The sequence below is a fragment of the Heteronotia binoei genome, chromosome 12, assembly GCF_032191835.1.
Source record: "Heteronotia binoei isolate CCM8104 ecotype False Entrance Well chromosome 12, APGP_CSIRO_Hbin_v1, whole genome shotgun sequence".
NCBI classification, from domain to species: Eukaryota; Metazoa; Chordata; class Lepidosauria; order Squamata; family Gekkonidae; genus Heteronotia; species Heteronotia binoei.
The window spans coordinates 15,596,082-15,615,288 of NC_083234.1; the positions used below are offsets into that span (position 1 = coordinate 15,596,082).

Consider the following 19,207-nt stretch of genomic DNA (forward strand, 5'->3'; position numbering starts at 1 on the left):
GGTAGGGAACGTTGACGCTCCAGATGTTTTTTTGCCTACAACTTCCATCAGCCCCAGTCAGCATGGCCAATGGCTGGGGCTGATGGGAGTTGTAGGCAAAAAACATCTGGAGAGCCAACGTTCCCTACCCCTGCACTAGATGACCCTGGAGGTCCCTTCCAGCTCTATGATTCTAAGTGCACACACATTCACACTTTCCCTCACACCTGTACTATCCCGCAGCCAAAGCAACTTGCCTGTTGTTTGGATTAACTTTTGCCAATGTTCAAACTGCATTTGCAGCTTTTTCCCCCCTTCAAATGTTTTCAGGTTGTTATTTGGGAGCCAGTGGTAAGATGATATGGCATCAGGTTTCAGCTGTGTGATCACATAATAGTGGTGCATGTGTGTTCCCTGATTTATCTTGGCCCATGTGACTTTCTTCAACTCATATCAGTGATGTAACTATGCAATGCATCAGCATATAACATCACACTTTCAAGAAGAAACCATATTGCTTACAACATGTCATATGATGGTACTCTCACACACACACATGCAATACCACAGTGCTGACATGATACTTGAAATATGATGGGACGCTGCGGTACAAAAATAAAGGAGCATTCAGACCAAAACCAGCTGTTTTTAGAAGAAGCTACAGAAAGGGAGCATGGGAGATTCAATTTAAAAATGTGACTGATGTTTTTCATATAGAATGAACACTGGAAAACAGTACTTGTTTATTAAATATTTATATTCTACTTTTTTTTCTACAAAAGCTGCTTTCAAAATACCATCACTTTAGCACTTTAGCTTAACAAAAGACCCAACACACGACACTGTGAAAGCATTAGGAAGTTGAAAGGTATTCAAAGCCAATGGGGTTAAATCAAGCAAAGCTGCATGCACAACATAATTAACCAAGGGAGTCCCTCTAACCAATCTTCCCTCCAACCAAGCTTCCCATCGACCAATCTTCCTCTAAACAATCTTCACCACTTTATGGAAGTTTAGCAAACATGCTGAATGAGCTTCACAAGAGACTGAATTCCACAATTTTGGCTGCTGCAACCAAGAAACCTGTCATGGAATCCCTGAATATAGTAAGATAACAGAGCAAGCATTGGCAGCTGGTCTCAGTATGTGTTAGGGTTGCCAGCTCTGGGTTGGAAATAGGATTGCCCAGTCCCTCCGTTGGTGCAATGACATCACCTGGAAGTGACATCATCATGCTGGGGATGTCACACCAGGGACGCTCTAGGACTTGTAAACAAACTCTATGGTACCATAGAGTTTTACCATGATGCCTAGAGTGTCACATCAGAAATGCTCTAGGATTTGCAGTAAAACTCTATGGCATCATAGAGTTTTTAGCATTTTTTATTTATTTATTTATTTATTTATTTATCTGGGATTTATATCCCGCCCTTCCCACCGAGTGGCTCAGGGCGGCTTACAACATATGTAAAACTAACATAAAAATAAATTACACTTTAAAATTAACATTTCATATTAAATAATTAAAATCCAACATTTGTTATAAATATACATATCGTTAAAAATCAGACAGCGGTCGTGAAGCTACACTCTATTCAAATTCAAATACTGATTCGGTATACTGTCTTCAGCATTCCGGTGTTCCATATTCAATATTCAGTAGCCAGTATACAGGGATACAGGGCTACAGGGCCGGTTAGTTGTGGGCCAGCCGGAAGAGGGTTGTCTTACAGGCCCTGCGGAATTGAGTAAGATCCCGCAGGGCCCTTACCTCCTCCGGCAGCTGGTTCCACCAAAATGGAGCCATTACAGAGAAGGCCCGGTCCCTTGTGGTCTTCAAGCGGGCTTCCTTCGGCCCGGGGACAACCAAAAGATTTTGAGATCCCGATCGCAGTGCTCTCTGGGGAACATGCGGGGAGAGACGGTCCCTCAGGTAGGCAGGTCCTAGACCATATAGGGCTTTAAAGGTAATAACCAGCACCTTGTACCGAACTCGGTAGGATATTGGCAGCCAGTGCAGAGCCCGAAGTCCCGGCTGAATGTGCTCCCGTCTTGGGTCCTAGAGTGTCCCCAGCACAACGTCCCTAGCACAATGATGTCACTTCTGGGTGACATCATCATGCTGGGTACAGCACAGCCAATGGGGCTCTTCAGGGGCGGGGATCCCCCTGGTGGCCTGCTCCCTGCTGGTGGGTTGGGGCCCTCCAGGGCAGGGCATCCCCTGTCCCCAGTGGGAGCTTGGTAGGTAGCCCTAGTTGGAAAATTCCTGGATATTTAGGGGTGGAGCCAGGAGAGGGCAGGGATTGGGGAGGGGAGAGACCTCAGCAGAGTATAATGCCAGAGTCAATCTTCCAAAGCAGCCATTTTCTCCAGGGAAACTGATCTCCGAAGCCAGTTGTAATACAATATTTCCAGGCACCTTCTGGAAGTTGGCACCTATAGTAGCGGACTGGTCCATGCTGGAAAATCTGGCCCTCGAGGCATCTTGATTCCAAAACATTTAGCACTTATTAGACCTGAAACCAAACGAGGAGCCAACAAAGATGTAACAGGATTATAGGGCCTAATCAGCTTGCCCTGAGTAACAACAATGCAATCTTGCTGTGGAACAGTTTGATGTTGGCAAGAACTTTTCAAAGGCAGCCTCATTTAGAGTTTGGTACAAAAGTCCTGTTTAGCATGCATAACTTGCTAAAGAAGACTTCTCTAAAAAAGGTGCCAGCTGGTGTATTAGCCAAGGGTTGTAGAAGGCATCGCTCACCACAGATGCCACTTGGGCCACCAGGAACAAAGCCAGATCTAGGAAGACACCCAAAGTTTAAACCTGGATCTTCATGTTTATCTTCATGGAGAATATCAACCACACATAGGTGCAAACTCAGCTCCAGGGCTGTCTACATCCCCAACCAACAGTACCTCCATCTTGTCAGCATTAAGTTCCAATTTGTTCATACTTATCCTGCCCATCATTACTGGCAGATAATGATTCAGGACCTTACACCCTTGTAGGATCTGTTGACAGAACAAGGTAGAGCTGGGTGTCGCTTGCATACTAAAGATACTGCACCTCAAACTTCTGGAGGATCTCTCTTGGTGGCTTCTTGTAGATGTTAAATAGGACAGGAATTAAGATGAAGCCTTGCTATAGGAGACCAAGGGGGTACAGGAAGAGTGGCGATTGATCATACGCTGAAGACAGAAATGGAGCCACTGCAAAATAGTAGCACCCCAGTCTGGCTACTGCTAGGTGGTCCAGAAGGATGGTTCTGAAAGCCACATGTGCGTCTTCAGATTCGTTATATCCATCTGATGCATATAAGATTAGCTGAACATATGAACATATGAAGCTGCCTTATCCTGAATCAGACCTTTGGTCCATCAAAGTCAGTATTGCCTTCTCAGACTGGCAGCGGCTCTCCAGGGCCTCAAGCTGAGGTTTTTCACACCTATTTGCCTGGACCCTTTTTTTTGGAAATGCCAGGGATTGAACCTGGGACCTTCTGCTTCCCAAGCAGATGCTCTACCACTGAGCCACCTTCCCTCCCCAAGTTTTCCAACAGGATTAGTTTTCCCCTGCCACGAAGGCCACTTATTAGTGTGGAATATGTGCAAATGAATTTTTCACCCCCCCAAAAAAACGTTTTTATTGAAATATTAGTTAATCAAATACAAAATAAAAGTTCAAATGTTTTCCAAGACCTAATATTCTTGTACCGGGTACAAATTTTCAAGTTTTAACACAGATTTTAACACGAATCAATCAATCAATCAAAAACAAATGAAGCGAATAAAAGAAAACACCTATATATGGGAATACAGTTATTAAGCTAATTACAAAATGTTTATCAAACTGTTTTCCATGCCGATGTTATCTTCATAACTATATGAAATAGACTTTAACAATATAAAATTTAAGTTAATACAATAGAGAGTTTATCCAACATTTGTTCTGTTTAAATATCCCAACCAATAGTGGATCAGTTTCCAATGTTTCCAGAATTGGAGACCATTTCATTATAAAGTTTCGATATCAGACATACGGATTTATGGGATTTAAGCTTTCAGAGATCTTATCCGTAGTTAGAGTATCCGGCTCCTGCTTATCTCCGTTAAAGGGGATTGATGGCACTTTGTGACAACCGTTGGTTTGAAACAAAAACGATGTCTGTGTGTGTGTTGCTGTGGGTGTATATATGAGTGCCCTGCGGGAGTCTAGTAAGCCTTTAATATGAAGGGCTCACTGCTCTAGCAAGATCTAAATGCAGTCAACTGGACGGTCTCATCTGGTGGCCATCGTGGGTCTTCAGAAGGCAAGCCAGTTCGGATTCAACGCCTTTGATGCGCCGCACAACAAAACTCCTCTCTATTTCCAGCAGCAGAGCTTTGTCTCTCACAGCAGCCCAATACTCGAGTTGCTCGGAGAAGTCCTCCGTCCTCTCCTCATGAAGATCACACGAAGACTGTAACATTGATGAGGGGAGAGAAAGCAGCAGAATCAAACCACTCCATTTGGCAGCACTACGGAAACGGTGTTCCTGGCTCAGTGGAAGAGACTGGATGCTAGGTACTTAGAGATCCAGATTCTGATTACTATTTGCTAGATTTAAGCAGGGCTTCGTTTGTAGCCCCGTGGCGCAGAGTGTTAAAGCTGCAATACTGCAGGCCTAAGCTCTGCTCACGACCTGAGTTCGATCCCAGCGAAAGCTGGTTCAGGTAGCCGGCTCAAGGTTGACTCAGCCTTCCATTTGCAGGTTGCTGGGGGAAAAGTGTGGATGGCTGGGGAAGGCAATGGCAAACCACCCTGTAAAAAGTCTGTCGTGAAAACGTTGTGAAAGCAACGTCACCCCAGAGTCGGAAACAACTGCTGCTTGCACAGGGGACCTTTCCTTTTCTCTTTTGTAGCAGGAACTCCTTTGTATATTAGGCCAAACACCCCTGATGTAGCCAGTCTTCCTGGAGCTTACAGTAGGCCATGTACCCTCTTGTACGATTGGCTACATCAGGGGAGTGTCGCCTAATATACATGGGAGTTCATGCTACAAATATATATATATATATATAAAAGCCCTGGATTTAAGCATGCCTTTACAAAGAAGGGTCCAGGACCCAGTGGTAAAGGATATTATTTATTTACATAATGTTTCAGCTTCAAATTCCCCAGTATTTCCACTTAAGGCAACTACCAGTTGCTGGGAAAAACCAACACCTGACATTTCAGAGAACCAGTGCCCATCAAGGTTGAAAGGGTCTAGTTCATAAATTCAGATGGGTAGCCACGTTGGTCCAAAGTAGCGGAAAAGCAGCAAGGATTTTAATAGCGCAACGCTGGAAACATCAAGAGGTGCCCAGAAGACGAGATTGAATTGAGAAGCTGTTTGAAACAGCAGAACCGGACTAACTTTCTTGAGTGAAATCTTCATTTTACATGTGTTTAGCACTCTGAACACTGGAGCAGAGGCACCAAGTTCTCTTGCTTGCCTGAAATGGGCTCAAGGGAGTACTGAGAGAGAGTCTGGGCGTTTTCGCACAGGGCTTACCCTGGAGCGGCGTCCCTCTTCACCGCGCAGCCTCTGCGCGGATTTCGCACCAACTGCTCCGCAGAACCCGGAAGAGCCGCGGCTTTTGCGTCGCAAATATAAAGTTGGTTTTTGGCAGTTTACATTTGCGACGCAAAAGCCGCAGCACTACGCGGCTCTTCCGGGTTCTGCGGAGCAGTTGGTGCGAAATCCACGCAGACGCTGCGCGGTGAAGAGGGATGTCGCTCCGGGGTAAGCCCTGTGCGAAAACACCCTCTCTCTCTCTCTCTCCCCCTCTGTGTTTACTGGTTAAAATGTAATACCCTGTTGTTGTGAAGACAAATTACTAGGGCTTTTTTTTTTTAGCAGGAACGCAGCTCCAGCTGGCTTGGTGCCCGGGGGTGTGGCCTAATATGCAAATAAGTTCCTGCTGGGCTTTTTCTACAAAAAAGCCCTGCAAATTACAAAAGGGCTAAGAGTTTTGTTTGCCATGAGCTAATGAAGGTACATACAGGCACACAACTAACAAGAGCCCGGCAAATGGCGGAAGGCAATGAAACAATGATCCTCTTACAGCATGGGGGTCCTCATGGGCTTGGAACTCCAGGCTCAAATGCTCTTCTTCCTTCTGGATGGTCAAAGCCTGCACGGTGAGCTGGAAGAAGTCCTCGTTCAAGGCATCCAGTGTCTGCTCCAGCTCAGCAATCTTCGCCTGGAAAAGAGAGGCCTAGAGATGGAATGAACACCTCTTGTGACTCCTGTGATATTCGGGTTGCCGGGTCCAACTTGGGAAATGTCTGGGGACTTTGGGGGTGGAGCCAGGAGACTCTGGGGGTGGAGCCAGGAGCAAGGTTGTGAGAAGCATGATTTACCTCCAAGGGGGGTTCTGGCATCGCATTAAAGGGACCACATTCCTTTTAAATGCCTTCCTTCCATTGGAAATAAGAGGATGGGGCCCCTTAATTTGGGGCTCATAGAATTGGGAGTCCCAGGTCCAATCTTTTTGAAACTTGGGTGCCTTTTTTAAGGAGAGGCATCAGATGCTACGTTGAAAATTTGCTGCCTCTACCTCCAAAAAAACACCCCCCCTGAGCCCCAGATACCCACAGATCGATCCTCCATTGTACCCTATGGGGACTGATCTCCATAGGGTATAATGGAGGGCCCAGGGGAACATTCAGCCCTCCTCCCGCTTTCTGATACAGCCCTTGAAGTGGGGGAAGGGCCTCCAAACTTGCCCCCCCCAACTGCGGATTGGCAACCCTATGTGATAGAGAAGAAGTGATTTCAACAGAAGGCACATTGCAAGAGTTTCATGTGCTGAAATTTTGCATAATGATGTAAGACACAAAAGCACTTCTCTCCGTCGCATCTGGCTGCCCTACGCAGGGGCTCAATCTCCACAGTCTTCCATCTTGCTGCCACTGACCTTTGGCTGCCTCCCAGCCAGGCACCTGCCTACTAGTACTGAGGAGATAATCCTTCTGCTCAGAAGATAACAGCTGAATGCTGAGGAGATAACACTCCTTACTTCCTTGTTTCCCCACGCCGCTACAAAGATAGCACAGTAAAGGCACCCATTATCAGAACCCTGAACTCTGGCAAGGTTTCCTTTCCTTGTGAGAGCACAGCCACAGTTTCTGGGCAAAAAAAAAAAAAAATGGTGGACAGGTCTCGGTAGAGGAACTTGTAACAACACAGAGAGGCCCGTGTGGTATGCAAATCTGGCCTTGCTGCTTTTTGAAGAGGGCAGGGCAGCAAAGAGGAATGAGGGATTGTCTTTATAAGGAATGGCAGAAGCGCTAAAGCAGGCAAAATGGCAGCAGTTTGATGACATACCTTGTGGCCAGAGGAATCTCCTTCCCGTTTCTTCCTCTCATCGCCGCCTGCCTCCTCCTTCCCTCCTTTTTGCTCTGGACTCTCCATTATATTTCGAATCTCTGCTTGCAGCTGGAAAGCTTTGTAACGTTGCACCCTGAGGATCATGGAAGAGATAAGAGGAATGTCCCACTTGTGCCACCCAGCCATAGGGTTGTCAAGTCCCTCCGCTGCTGCGGCGGGGGACTTGTTCTTCGTGCGCGCTAAGCGTGTGTGGCACGATGAGGTCACCTGGAAGTGATGTCATCGTGCAGGGGACATCGTGCAGGGAAGCTCTAGGACTTGTGCTAAAACACTATGGTACCATAGAGTTTTTAGTGCGAGTCCTAGAGAGTCCCCAGCGCAACGTCCCCGGCATAATGACGTCACTTCAGGGTGATGTCATGCCAGGGAGGGCACATGCAGACGGATCCCCCCCAGTAGCCTGCTCCCTGCCAGCTGGTTGGGGGATCCCCCGCCCCTGGCGGGAGCTTGGCAACCCTACCCAACCATGTTCAGAGGATCAATGCCAACCTGCCATCCATTGCATTAAGATGATGAGGTAACTGGGAAAAGGAGGAATTAAACTAGTTACAAGGCCTTCCTACATCTGTTGGCACTATCTAGCTGTTTATCTAGAACATTTCTCTGCCACCTCTCCAGGACACCTGTTTGAGGCTGCTTATCTGTTAGATCTGTTAGCTCTCTGGGTAATACAACAGTAACCCTTACACTGCTATCTTTCCCTACTAGATTTCTCAACACAAGGAGATACTTCCTGTAGGCGTCAACGTGTCCAAGGCAAACTTCCCTCAGCTTGAATTCAGAATTGGATAGATAAAGATCAGCATTGTTGGAAATCTGGAATTTAGGTTGCACAATGCTCTTTTGTAATTCTTGGAATTCAGGAGGTTCCAGGCTCAAATCTTGCTTCTGTTACGGGTTCTCTAAGGTATCTTAACCATGTCACCCTGTCACAGCCTTAGCCTGGCCCATCTGCAAGACAGGGATCATTATACCGGCCTGCCTTACAGGGGTGTTATGAAGATAACAAGATAATTATCTTGATAATTTTCTGCTGTTTTATAATTTTAGTGTGTCTATATGTTTAATGCACTTAATGTATTTTAATTACTGTACTTATAACATGTTTTATTGAATGTTTGTTAGCCGCCCTGAGCCTGCCTAGGCGGGGAGGGCGGGATATAAATAAAATTAATAATAATAATAATAATATTAATAATAATAATAATGCCTATGAGGTGCTTTGTAAATCAAAAGCACTGTATAAATGCTAAGCATCATTATTTGGTGCGCCATTAAAGATGGCTGCATTCTTGGAACATATGCACTAATATCCAGGGGTGGAATTCTAGCAGGAGCTCCTTTGCATATCAGGTCACCCCCCCTGATATAGCCAATCCTGCAAGAGCTTACAAAAAAGAGCCTTGCAAGCTCTTGGAGGATTGGCTACATAAGGGGTGTGTGGCCTAATATGCAAAGGAGCTCCTGCTAGAATTCCACCCCTGCTAATATCATGCAGCCAACACTATTGCAGAATAAAGATCACGTCTTAGTCATGGGGCTTGATTGCTTACCTGCACAAATAAGGAAATAAAGAATGGGGAGGTTATATAAGGTAAGCAATTATTTCAGTTATGCAAACAAAACAAAGCACAAAACCTCTGCTGCTGCAACGTATGCGCGAAGGTCACCTACGGAGCCAGAATCTCAGACGGAGACTTATTTGTTTGTCACAGGGCTGGGCGTCTCATCAGACAAACCATTGGTACCTTTTGTGTGGGCATTCCTCAAGGAAGTGAGAATCCGGCAGCATCGGGACGCTCAGCAGTTCTTCGAAAATGGAGCGAGTGGCTAAGCAAATGGGGGAGCAATTTGTCACAGGGCTCTGGAAGAAGGAGCAAAGAAGAAAAGGAAGGTCTCCGGTGGGGTTCTAATTAGAAAGACTATTCCTCAGAAAGATTGTTCGTTCGATTTTAATACGCTCAATGACCAGCACAAACCTCAGAAAGATCACACGCAACCCCCTCCCCGCTCCAATTTTATTTATTTATTTTTTGCTGATATGGAAACTTTACAGTCTTCAGACACTCAGACCCACTTCCCACTCACCTTGTCCCGGTCTTGTGGCTCCTTTTCCCTGTGGGGCTGCTGCTGGATTTTGCACAAGCCTGCCCCGAGCCGGGGAGTTGCCCCGCCACTTTTCAAGTTCCCTCCACGGCAGACAGAAACCAGTTTTCGGAGGATCCTGCCTGCTGCGGAGGGAACTTGAAGAGAGGCGGGGCAACTCGCTGGTCCAGGGCAGCTTGTGCGAAATCCAGCAGCAGCCCCGCGGAGAAGAGGAGATTGAGAGTGGCGCAAGGCTAGTGGGAAGTCACTCTCACTCTTTTTCTATTCATGAATGAGATAAATAAAACGTGTCTTTGATGGGTGGGAGGAGTACTCAAAAGGCCCCTGCAGCTTCACGGCATTTGGGCGGAAGCTCTCTGCAGACACACACTCACCTTCTCTGTTGTCTCTGCTGCTCCCCAAGAACACTGGAAGAAAGCACTGGCTAGAGCGGCGATGGCTGTGTTGAGCGCCTTCCAAAAGCCAGCATTAGCAGGGGGGGCTTCCTTGGGGCCTGGGGGGGCGAGAAGAAAGATGCAAGGTAAGAGAGATACAAGGGAGGCCCCCAAGTCATCAGAACGATTTTAATCTTGCAGCTTCCGACCTTTTTGCCAATAGAGACCCCCACCGATTTCCACACCCAACTTTCTCCAGGTATTTCCCAGCCCAGAGTCGGCAACCCCAGATGGGGACCGATTTCCCACTAACCTTATGCCGCTCTCACTCTCCTCTTCTCTGCGGGGCTTCTGTTGGATTTCACACCATCTGCCCCAGGGCTGCAGCTTGCTCTGCCTTTTTCGCTCAGCAAACAAGATCCTCCAAAAACCAGTTTTTGTTTGCTGCCCAAAAGGCGAAGTGAGTTGCAGAGCCGAGGCAGCTAGTGTGAAATCCAACAGAAGCCCCGCAGAGAAGAGGAGAGTGAGAGCGGCATAAGGTTAGTGGCTCTTTCATACATATTTTGTGGCTCTCGAAGCTGCTGCCACTCCACTGGCTGGCTTGGAGAAGGCATCTGTCTCTTTAAATCACTCCTCCAAGCCAAGCCAGCCAACAGTTTGGAAAATGCATTTAAAGTTAAGAGTTACTTTCTATCCACCCCTCCTTCCCCATCTATTTTCCTTCCTTCCTTCCTTCCTTCCTTCCTTCCTTCCTTCCTTCCTTCCTTCCTTCCTTCCTTCCTTCTTTCCTTCCTTCCTTCCTGCCTTCCTTCCTTCCTGCCTGCCCTGCAGCTCTCAAACATCTGACATTCACGTCTTGCAGCTCTCAAACAGCTGATGTTCAAGTCTTGTGGTTCTCAAACAGTCTTTATGTGGCTCTTGCCCTAAGCAAGTTTGGCCACCCCTGTTCTTGGAGGTCTCATGTGGCTCTGGGTGGGGGCGGCAACTTATAGTTTGGGACCCTATGGCGGGTCTCAGCAGCCCTGAGTAGCCCCCACTCTCAGATGCACAAAATGAACCCTCAGCTATCAAAAGCTTTCGATCAGTTCCCATTTCCCAACATCCTCTAGTGTCTGCCCACCGCCAAGAGCGCTGTACTTTTCCTGTCCTCCTTTCCATCAGCTATCAAGGATGGACAAAGTTCGGTTTAGAAAAACCAAGCTGCAAACCACGCCAGCTAGCTGAAACTTGGATGTCAGTTTTGTTGAATTGCTCCAGGGAGACAAGCGATGAGGAAGAAGACTGAAGATTTATACCCCGCCCTTCTCTCTGAATCAGAGGAGTGGCTCACAATCTCCTTTTCCTCCTTCCCCCACAACAGACACAACGAGGTGGGTGGAGCTGAGAGAGCTCCCACAGCAGCTGCCCTTTCAAGGACAACTCCTGTGATAGCTGTGGCTAACCCAAGGCCATTTCAGCAGCTGCAAGTGGAGGAGTGGGGAATCAAACCCGGTTCTCCCAGATAAGAGTCCGTGCATTGAACACTACACCAAACTGGAGGACCTGGAAAAGAAGAGAAGGGATCCAAATGGTCAACCTAGGAAAGGCCACATCTGCTCGCCAGTTTGAAGACCTTTCTGCATTATTTGGGGGGTGGGGCGGTTTCCTTTGAGCACAACAGGTATTCAGGAAATCTGCACAGCAGGACAGGATCCAGATGGAACTAATCTGTTGTTAATGGTACAATCCACACCTGTGTCATGGCCTTGTTAACAAATGTATCCTGGGCACAAACAAATGGGCTATCTGTCCAGTTGCACGATTGGCATATGTGGCCTTTGTGGTCTCAACCCCTCTCCTTGGCTCAAATTCCTTATTGTTTTAAGATGCTGGGGGCTGCATTTAAGGGACTGTGGGCTCTTCCACATTCGCATTTTCCTCGCTTGTGTGTTCCAGTTGCTTCGGAGTCTTTCCCCCTCCTGGTTCAGCATGTGCTTGGCTCCCTCTAGTGGTCGATTCAATATTACATTGTTTGATGTCCAAAACATCTGCCTGCAGATTTAAACTGCAGGTTTAAAACACCCCCCTCCCTCCCCCAAGAAACAGAAATAGACAAGGGAGGAAAGCAAGAATATGGAAAAGACCTGTGTCCTGATCCTATAGAGCGGTGCAACATTTGATGATGATGATGATGATGATGATGATGATGATGATATTGCATTTATATCCTGCCCTCCACTCTGAATCTCAGAGTCTCAGAGCGGCTCACAATCTCCTTTGTCTTCCTCCCCCACAACAGACACCCTGTGAGGTGGGTGGTGCTGAAAGGACTCTCTCTTAGCAGCTGCCCTTTCAAGGACAAATTTTACAAGAGCCATGGCTGACCCAAGGCCATTCCAGCAGCTGCAAGTGGAGGAGTGGGGAATCTAACCCGGTTCTCCCAGATAATAGTCTGCACACTTAACCACTACGCCAAACTGGCTGTCTTTCACTTAAAATTGGGCATAAAATGAACAAATGAACAAAATTTCACTTAAAATGAACAAAATTTCACTTAAAATGAACAAAATTTCACTTAAAATGAACAAAATTTCACTAAAAATTTCCTGCAGAAAGCAGAATCGTGAGAGTTGGAAGGGAGCTCCGGGGTCATCTAGTCCAACCCCCTGCACAGTGCAGGAAATAATGAATTCCTATTGCTGGAGGAGGAGTGTCTTGGTATGATCCAGCCTGAAACTTGGAAATCACCCTCATCGTTGGGAGAGGTGTGTTGCTAACGTCCAAAGGGGGCCTGCAGATCTCTAGGAATTACAACTGATCTCCAGGCTACATCAATCAGTTCCTCTGCAGGAAATTCCTGCTCTGGAGACTGGACTGTATGTCATTATACCCAGTTGAGGTCCCTCCCACCCCAACCTGTCCTTCCCAGGCTCCACCCCCAAATCACCAAGAATTTCCCAAGCTGGAATTGGCAACCCATATGCTTAACTTTGTCACTGAAAAATAGAGTTGCCAATCCCCAGGTGGGGGGCAGGGATCCCCCGGTTTGGAGGCCTCCCCCCCTCCGCTTCAGGGTCATCAGAAAGGGGTGGGGGAAATGTCTGCTGTGCACTTCATTATTCCCTAAAGAGACCAATTCGCATAAATGGAGAAGTGATCCACTGGTATCTGGGACTCTATGGGGGGGGGGGCTGTTTTTTGAGTTAGTGGCACCAAATTTGCAGTATTGCATCTGATGCCACTCTGGGTTTCAAAAAGATTGGACCCGGGGGTCCAGTTCTATGAGCCCCAAAAGAAGGTACCCCTATCCGTCATTATTTCCAACGGAGGGAAGGTAATATGTTGTCAAAGGCTTTCATGGCCAGAGTCCATTGGCTGTTGTAGATGCCAGTCACAGTTACTGGCAAAACATCAGGTCTCACAGTGGCAAGATCACGGCCACACAGCCTGGAAAATCAACAACAGCCAAAGGAGCGAAGGCGTTGAAAAGGTGTGTGGTCCCTTTAAATGTGACTCCCTTTGGAGTTCAATTCTGCTTGTCACAAACTTGCTCGTGGCTCCACCCCCAAAGTCTCCTGGCTTCACTCCCAAAGCTTCTAGATATTTCTTGAATTGGAACTGGCAACCCTACTGAAAAAATAGGAGGGATTCAGCTGCCTTTGACTGGATCATGTCCTTTCCTTGCACTGAGAAATTCCTGCAACCTCTGGTTTGCCCTCCAGTACTGCAGTCTGAGCTCTCTGCTCATGACCTGAGTTCGATCCTGGTGGAAGCTGGGTTCAGGTAGCCGGCTCGAGGTTGACTCAGCCTTCCATCCTTCCGAGGTCGGTCAAATGAGTACTCAGCTTGCTGGGGGGAAAGTGTAGAGGACTGGGGAAGGCAAGGGCAAACCACCCTGTAAAAAGTCTGCCATGAAAACGTCGTGATGTGATGTCACCCCAGAGTCGGAAACGACTGGTGCTTGCACAGGGGACGACCTTTTTTTTTTTTTTTTTAAAAACAATCTCTTTGAGCTCTACTGCTTCTAAAAACAAGAGGACCCTGACTGCAGCCGTGCCAGGTATTGTCAAGGTAAAATGGCACCCCAGAGCAAGTGCTAAGAAACAAATGCAAAAGGAGGCGTAGTGCCTTCGTTTTCAAAAGGGCTTAAGCAACGAAAGGAGAAACAAACAATGAAAACTGACATGACAATGGAAGACTGCCTGCCAAGCAATTGCTACATAAGAGGGAAAGGAAAAACCCTATTCCCGGTTTCTAATTATGGGAAAAGGCAATCTGATTAGCACAGGGTGTAGCAGCCTAATTTAACTTGGTAGTTGCCAGGATTTCATCATCACAATATCTGGCATGATCCAGATCTGTTTTAAGAAACTGGAAAATCAGAGTGTGTGCTGCTTGAAGTAAAATAGGCCCTGCAGGCAACAGCTGCAACCACTGGGGACTTGCAAATTAATCAGTTAGGACTCAAGCTGCTAGCCCTCAATGAAGAGTTCCACTCTCCGGCTGTATTTGGACCCCCTCTAGCACAATTTTACCTTACTCTTTGCTGCCACCTCCAGGCCAATAGTCAGAGGTACATTATGTAGTAGTAGTCTGTTCCCCTAGACCTTTTCCGACTTCTGGAAAGACTTTTCTCCAAATTAAGAACCAGAAGTTTCAGAAAAAGAAAATAAAACAATAGTATAAACTGTCATTAGTTACAAAAAGAAGGGAACATCTCTTTGAGCAACAACTGACCAGCAACGTCTGAGCAAAGGGAAATAGAATAGGCATTTAAACACAGTCTTCTGTCCCTCAATCTAAACTTATCTCTAGGATGCTAGAGCCATGCAGAATAATCTTTGAACCTTCCAGATTTGTTCAAATTCTGTTCACCTCTCTTCACTGTTATCTGCTCTCTCTTGAGGACTCACATACCTTTCTTTACCTCTTCTGTACCTCAAAATGTGCCTTCATAAAGGACAGAGACCCACAGATCACTGTCTTGCTACACAACGGAAAAGTACCAACAAAAGAGGAAAAAAATGTATAAAATACGCATCCCCCTTCACCCCCCATCAAAGCACAGCTGATTTATGGCAACCAGAAAGGAATTTCAAAGCAAGAGACATCCAGCGGTGGTTTGCCATTGCTTACCTCCGTGTCACAACTCTGGACTTCCTCGGTGGTCTCCCTCCCAAACACTAGCTAGGGATGACCCTGCTTAGCTACCAAGATCTGGCAAGGTTAGGCTAGCCCGGCCTATCCCCTATGTGTATACGAATCCACACGTGGGCACCTTGAAGCACAGTCTGCAGAAAGCCACAGCGGATTATCAGAGTGCTATGGAAAGGGACACCTGAGTGGCACCTGTCCAGTCCGAGTGGCTAAAGTGCATGTTTTGGCATGCAACAAATCCCAGGTTAAATTCCAATTAAACAGCCTTGGAGGGAGGGGCACTAAGCAGTACAAAGGATAATAATAATAATAATAATAATAATAATAATAATAATAATAATAATAATAATAATAATAATAATAATAATACTTTTTATTTGTATCCCGCCCTCCCCGCAAGGGCAGGCTCAGGGCGGCTCACAACATATGAATACAATACAATAAAATCATACATAGTACTTACACTTATAATTATAAAATCGACATAAATCCATTTACAAATTGTATTAAAATTAATTATGGTGCTATAACTTAGATCTTTGATACATTCTGTGGCTAAAAACATATCCAGCGACACTTTCTTAGCTCGGCATTCGGTGAAGGCTATTTTGAAGAGGTAGGTCTTACAGGCCCTGCGGAATTGGTCTAAACATCGCAGGGCCCGCACCTCCTCCGGGAGTTGATTCCATAGCAGTGGAGCTGCAATGGAGAAGGCCCGATCCCGAGTGGTCTTCAATCTGGCCTCCCTTGGCCCAGGGATATTCAGCTGGTTCTTCCCTGCTGACCTCAGCGCTCTCTGGGGCTCATATGGGGAGAGACGGTCCCTCAGGAAGGCAGGGCTGCTGCTTAAAAAGGCAGCTCTCATCCCGATGTTATGGGTTTCTCACCTGCACAAGCCAGAAATGCAAGGGAGCAGGCAATGGAGCAGAAGTGCGCATCGTTAGGAATCTAAGGCATCAGGAAACGGTAGGTTGAACAAGATGCTACAGAGGGAAATGGATGACGTTGACATAGGGATGCCATTTTCAGCGGCAGGTGTGTATTTTTCTTTTCTTTTCTTTTCCTTTGTAGCTTCATTTTCAGATTCAGAAATAAAACCTCTACTTAGGGTTGCCAATCCCCAGGTGGGGGCAGGGGATCCCCCACTTTGGGGCCCTCCCCTCGCTTCAGGGTCATCAGAAAGCGTGTGGAGGGGAATGTCTGCTGGGCACTCCATTATTACCTGTGGAGACCAATTCCCATAGGGTATAATGGGTATCTTGGGGGGCCTGATATTTGAGGCAGAGGCACCAAATTTGCAGCATAGCATCCGGTGTCTCTCCTCAAAACACCTTCCAAGTTTCAAAAAGTTTGGACCAGGGGGTCTAATTCTATGAGCCCCGAAAGAAGGTGCCCCTATTCTCCATTATTTCCATTGGCGGGAAGTCATTTGAAAGGTATGCGGTCCCTTTAAATGTGATGGCCAGAATTCCCATTGGAGTTCAATGATGCTTGTCACAACCTTGCTCCTGGCTCCATCCCCAAAGTCCACAGATATTTCTTGCATTGAACCTGGCAACTCTATTTCTACTCGAGAGCTCCTGTTGTACTCTGTAGCTTTGCTTTTAGATAGCAAGTGAGAAATTGAAATGTCTGCTTGAGGCCTCCTGTGAGTCAGAGCAGACAACAGTGGGCTAGGGAGACCAATGGGCCAAATCAGTATGAAGCAGCTTCAAATGGGGACCTCCTCTCCCCATACGAGGCCCCCCAGGCCGTGAGGTCAGCTGCACAACATCATCTTGTAATTCCTGGTCCTAAGGATGCCTGACTGGCTTCAACAAGGGTCAGGGCCTTTTTGGTCCTGGCCCCCACCTGGTGGAATGAGCTCCTGCTGGGGATCCAGGCCCTGCGGGATTTATCCAAGTTTTGCAGGGCCTGTAAGATGGAGCTCTTCCACCAGGCTTTTAATTGACCCAATGGGTGTCCCCTGAAGTCACCGCTTCCCCCAGCACCTTATCAGCACCTTACCAACTGGGTGCTTAAGTTATGTTGGATATTATTTTGCTAATTCTGTGATTCTGTAATTTTACAGATTTTGTAATTATGGTATTAGCTAGTTTGGATGTAGATCATTTAATGTTTTTGTAAGGTCTTTTTAATGTTGTAAGCCGCCCAGAGCCTGCTTGCGGGATAGCAAAGGAAAGGTCCCTTGTGCAAGCACCAGTCGTTTCCGACTCTGGGGTGACGTTGCTTTCACAACGTTTTCACGGAAGACTTTTGACGGGGTGCTTTGCCATTGCCTTCCCCAGTCTTTTACACCCCCCCCCCCCCCGCAGCAAGCTGGGTACTCACTTGACCGACCTCCGAAGGATGGAAGGCTGAGTCAACCTTGGGCCAGCTAACTGAATCCAGCTTCCACTGGAAGCGAACTCAGAGGTCGTGACTCGTGAGCAGAGAGTTCAGACCACAGCACTGTAGTACTGCTGCTTTACCACTCGCTTGCGGGATAGGGTGGGGTATAAATAAAAAAATTAAATTAAATGTTCACCCAGCTCGACTGTACCTGCTTCGATCTGTGCCATGGCATTCAACAAGGCCGTTATAAATCCCCCAGCATTCTCCAGGTGCGACGACAAGATGTACAGGAACCTGTTCTCGGCATCATAGTAGGAATCTCCGGCAAATGGAAGCTGGGCTGGGCTCTGCTTGGGGACCTCCTGAGCCAACAGGAGTACGATGGCCGGGAAGGAGAACGTTTTCCCCAGGAGGCGCATCACGGTGCAGCCGAAACGGTAAACCACAAAATGGCGAGGGGACAAGCTGGCCAAGTCGGTGGAGACCACAGGATGAGGTCCTGAGGAACGGCTGTCGTACAAAACAGCTCCTGGAAAAGAAAGCAAGGGCTTGGGAAGCCGGCATGGAAGCCTGTCGCTTTTGGAAATATGGCCAGGGGGAGCATTTAGCAAGCTGAAAAATGCAAGGGAAGAAGAAGATATTGGATTTATTCCTCCCCTATACTCTGAATCGGGGTCACAGAGCAGTCACAATCTCCTTGACCTTTGCGAGGAGAGCATTTAGCAAGCTGAAAAATGCAAGGTGTGAAGAAGAAGATGATAGTGGATTTATATCCCACCTTATACTCTGAATCTCAGAGCCTCAGAGCAGTCACAATCTCCTTTACCTTCTCCCCCCCCCCACAACAGACACCTGGTGAGGTAGAGGGGGCTGAGAGAGCTCTTACAGCAGCTGCCCTTTCAAGGACAACTCCTATGAAAGCTGTGGCTAACCCCTGGCCATTCCAGCAGCTGTAAGTGGAGGAGTGGGGAATCAAACCCGGTTCTTCCAGATAAGAGTCCGCACCCTTAACCACTACACCAAACTGGCACACTGGGAAGGAGACCCGCCCAAAGCTCAGCAGTGTTACCTGGAAGAGGCAAAGAGGGAGGGGGCTTCTGAGCGGCCTCCAAAGCCTGCTTGATCTCCCACAACGTCCTGGCAAGGGGAGAAGCTGCCATCAGGGCCTCCACTTCCAGCTCGGCCAGACAGGCCGGCACACTGCTCTTTGGAGTCTGTTGATTCAGCCCTGATGATGAACATTGACATAGCTTAGAGCAGGGGTGGGGAACGTCCATCCCGAGAGCCGTTTATAGCCCTCGAGATCACTTGGTCTGACTTTCGGAGATTGCTGTGCTGAGGCGAGCCATGTGAAGAAGATATTGGATTTATATCCCGCCCTCCACTCTGAAGAGTCTCAGAGCGGCTCACAATCTCCTTTACCTTCCTCCCCCACAACAGACACCCTGTGAGGTAGATGAAGATATTGGATTTATATCCCGCCCTCCACTCCGAAGAGTCTCAGAGCGGCTCACAATCTCCTTTACCTTCCTCCCCCACAACAGACACCCTGTGAGGTGGGTGGGGCTGGAGAGGGCTCTCACAGCAGCTGCCCTTTCAAGGACAACCTCTGCCAGAGCTATGGCTGACCCAAGGCCATTCCAGCAGGTGCAAGTGGAGGAGTGGGGAATCAAACCCGGTTCTCCCAGATAAGAGTCCGCACACTTCACCACTACACCAAACTGGCTCCAATGTGGCAGCCTCTCTGGGGCCTGGCTGGCCAGCAAGGGTTGTGGGGCCCAGCTGCACTGTGCAGCGGCTTCCTCGGGTTCCTGCTGGGCTTTTTCTACAAAAAAAGCCCTTGACCTAGGCATTGGCCTA

At 47.6% G+C, this 19,207-nt stretch overlaps 2 protein-coding genes across 2 annotated transcripts in view; both read right to left on the bottom strand.

Annotated features, from left to right (window-relative positions):
* Nucleotides 1-3,596: 3,596 nt before the first annotated feature.
* On the bottom strand, nucleotides 3,597-17,817 carry LOC132580453 (uncharacterized). The gene is made up of 6 exons (XM_060251265.1): nucleotides 17,556-17,817; nucleotides 9,878-9,996; nucleotides 9,146-9,261; nucleotides 7,335-7,470; nucleotides 6,070-6,222; nucleotides 3,597-4,439 (listed from the first exon to the last, which is right to left on the bottom strand). Exons 1-6 carry the CDS (start codon nucleotides 17,764-17,766, stop codon nucleotides 4,245-4,247), a joined length of 930 nt encoding a protein of 309 aa, XP_060107248.1. The 5' UTR covers nucleotides 17,767-17,817; the 3' UTR covers nucleotides 3,597-4,244.
* Nucleotides 17,766-19,207, bottom strand: part of LOC132580697 (uncharacterized) — a 56,241-nt gene continuing 54,799 nt past the window's right edge. The window contains exons 22-23 of the mRNA XM_060251689.1: nucleotides 18,417-18,575; nucleotides 17,766-17,923 (exon numbers count right to left, since the gene is read on the bottom strand). Of these exons, the coding sequence (XP_060107672.1) occupies nucleotides 17,766-17,923; nucleotides 18,417-18,575 (317 nt within the window). The remainder of the gene's footprint in view (nucleotides 17,924-18,416; nucleotides 18,576-19,207) is intronic.

Excerpts from the sequence above, each read along its gene's own strand:
- LOC132580453 (XM_060251265.1), bottom strand. The coding sequence starts at position 17,766 with ATGCGCCTCCTGGGGAAAACGTTCTCCTTCCCGGCCATCGTACTCCTG. Across the intron at positions 9,997-17,555 it reads CATGGCACAGATCGAAGCAG|GCCCCAAGGAAGCCCCCCCT; the intron begins GTACAGTCGAGC and ends TCGCCCCCCCAG. Across the intron at positions 6,223-7,334 it reads GAGATTCCTCTGGCCACAAG|GCCTCTCTTTTCCAGGCGAA; the intron begins GTATGTCATCAA and ends TTCCATCTCTAG.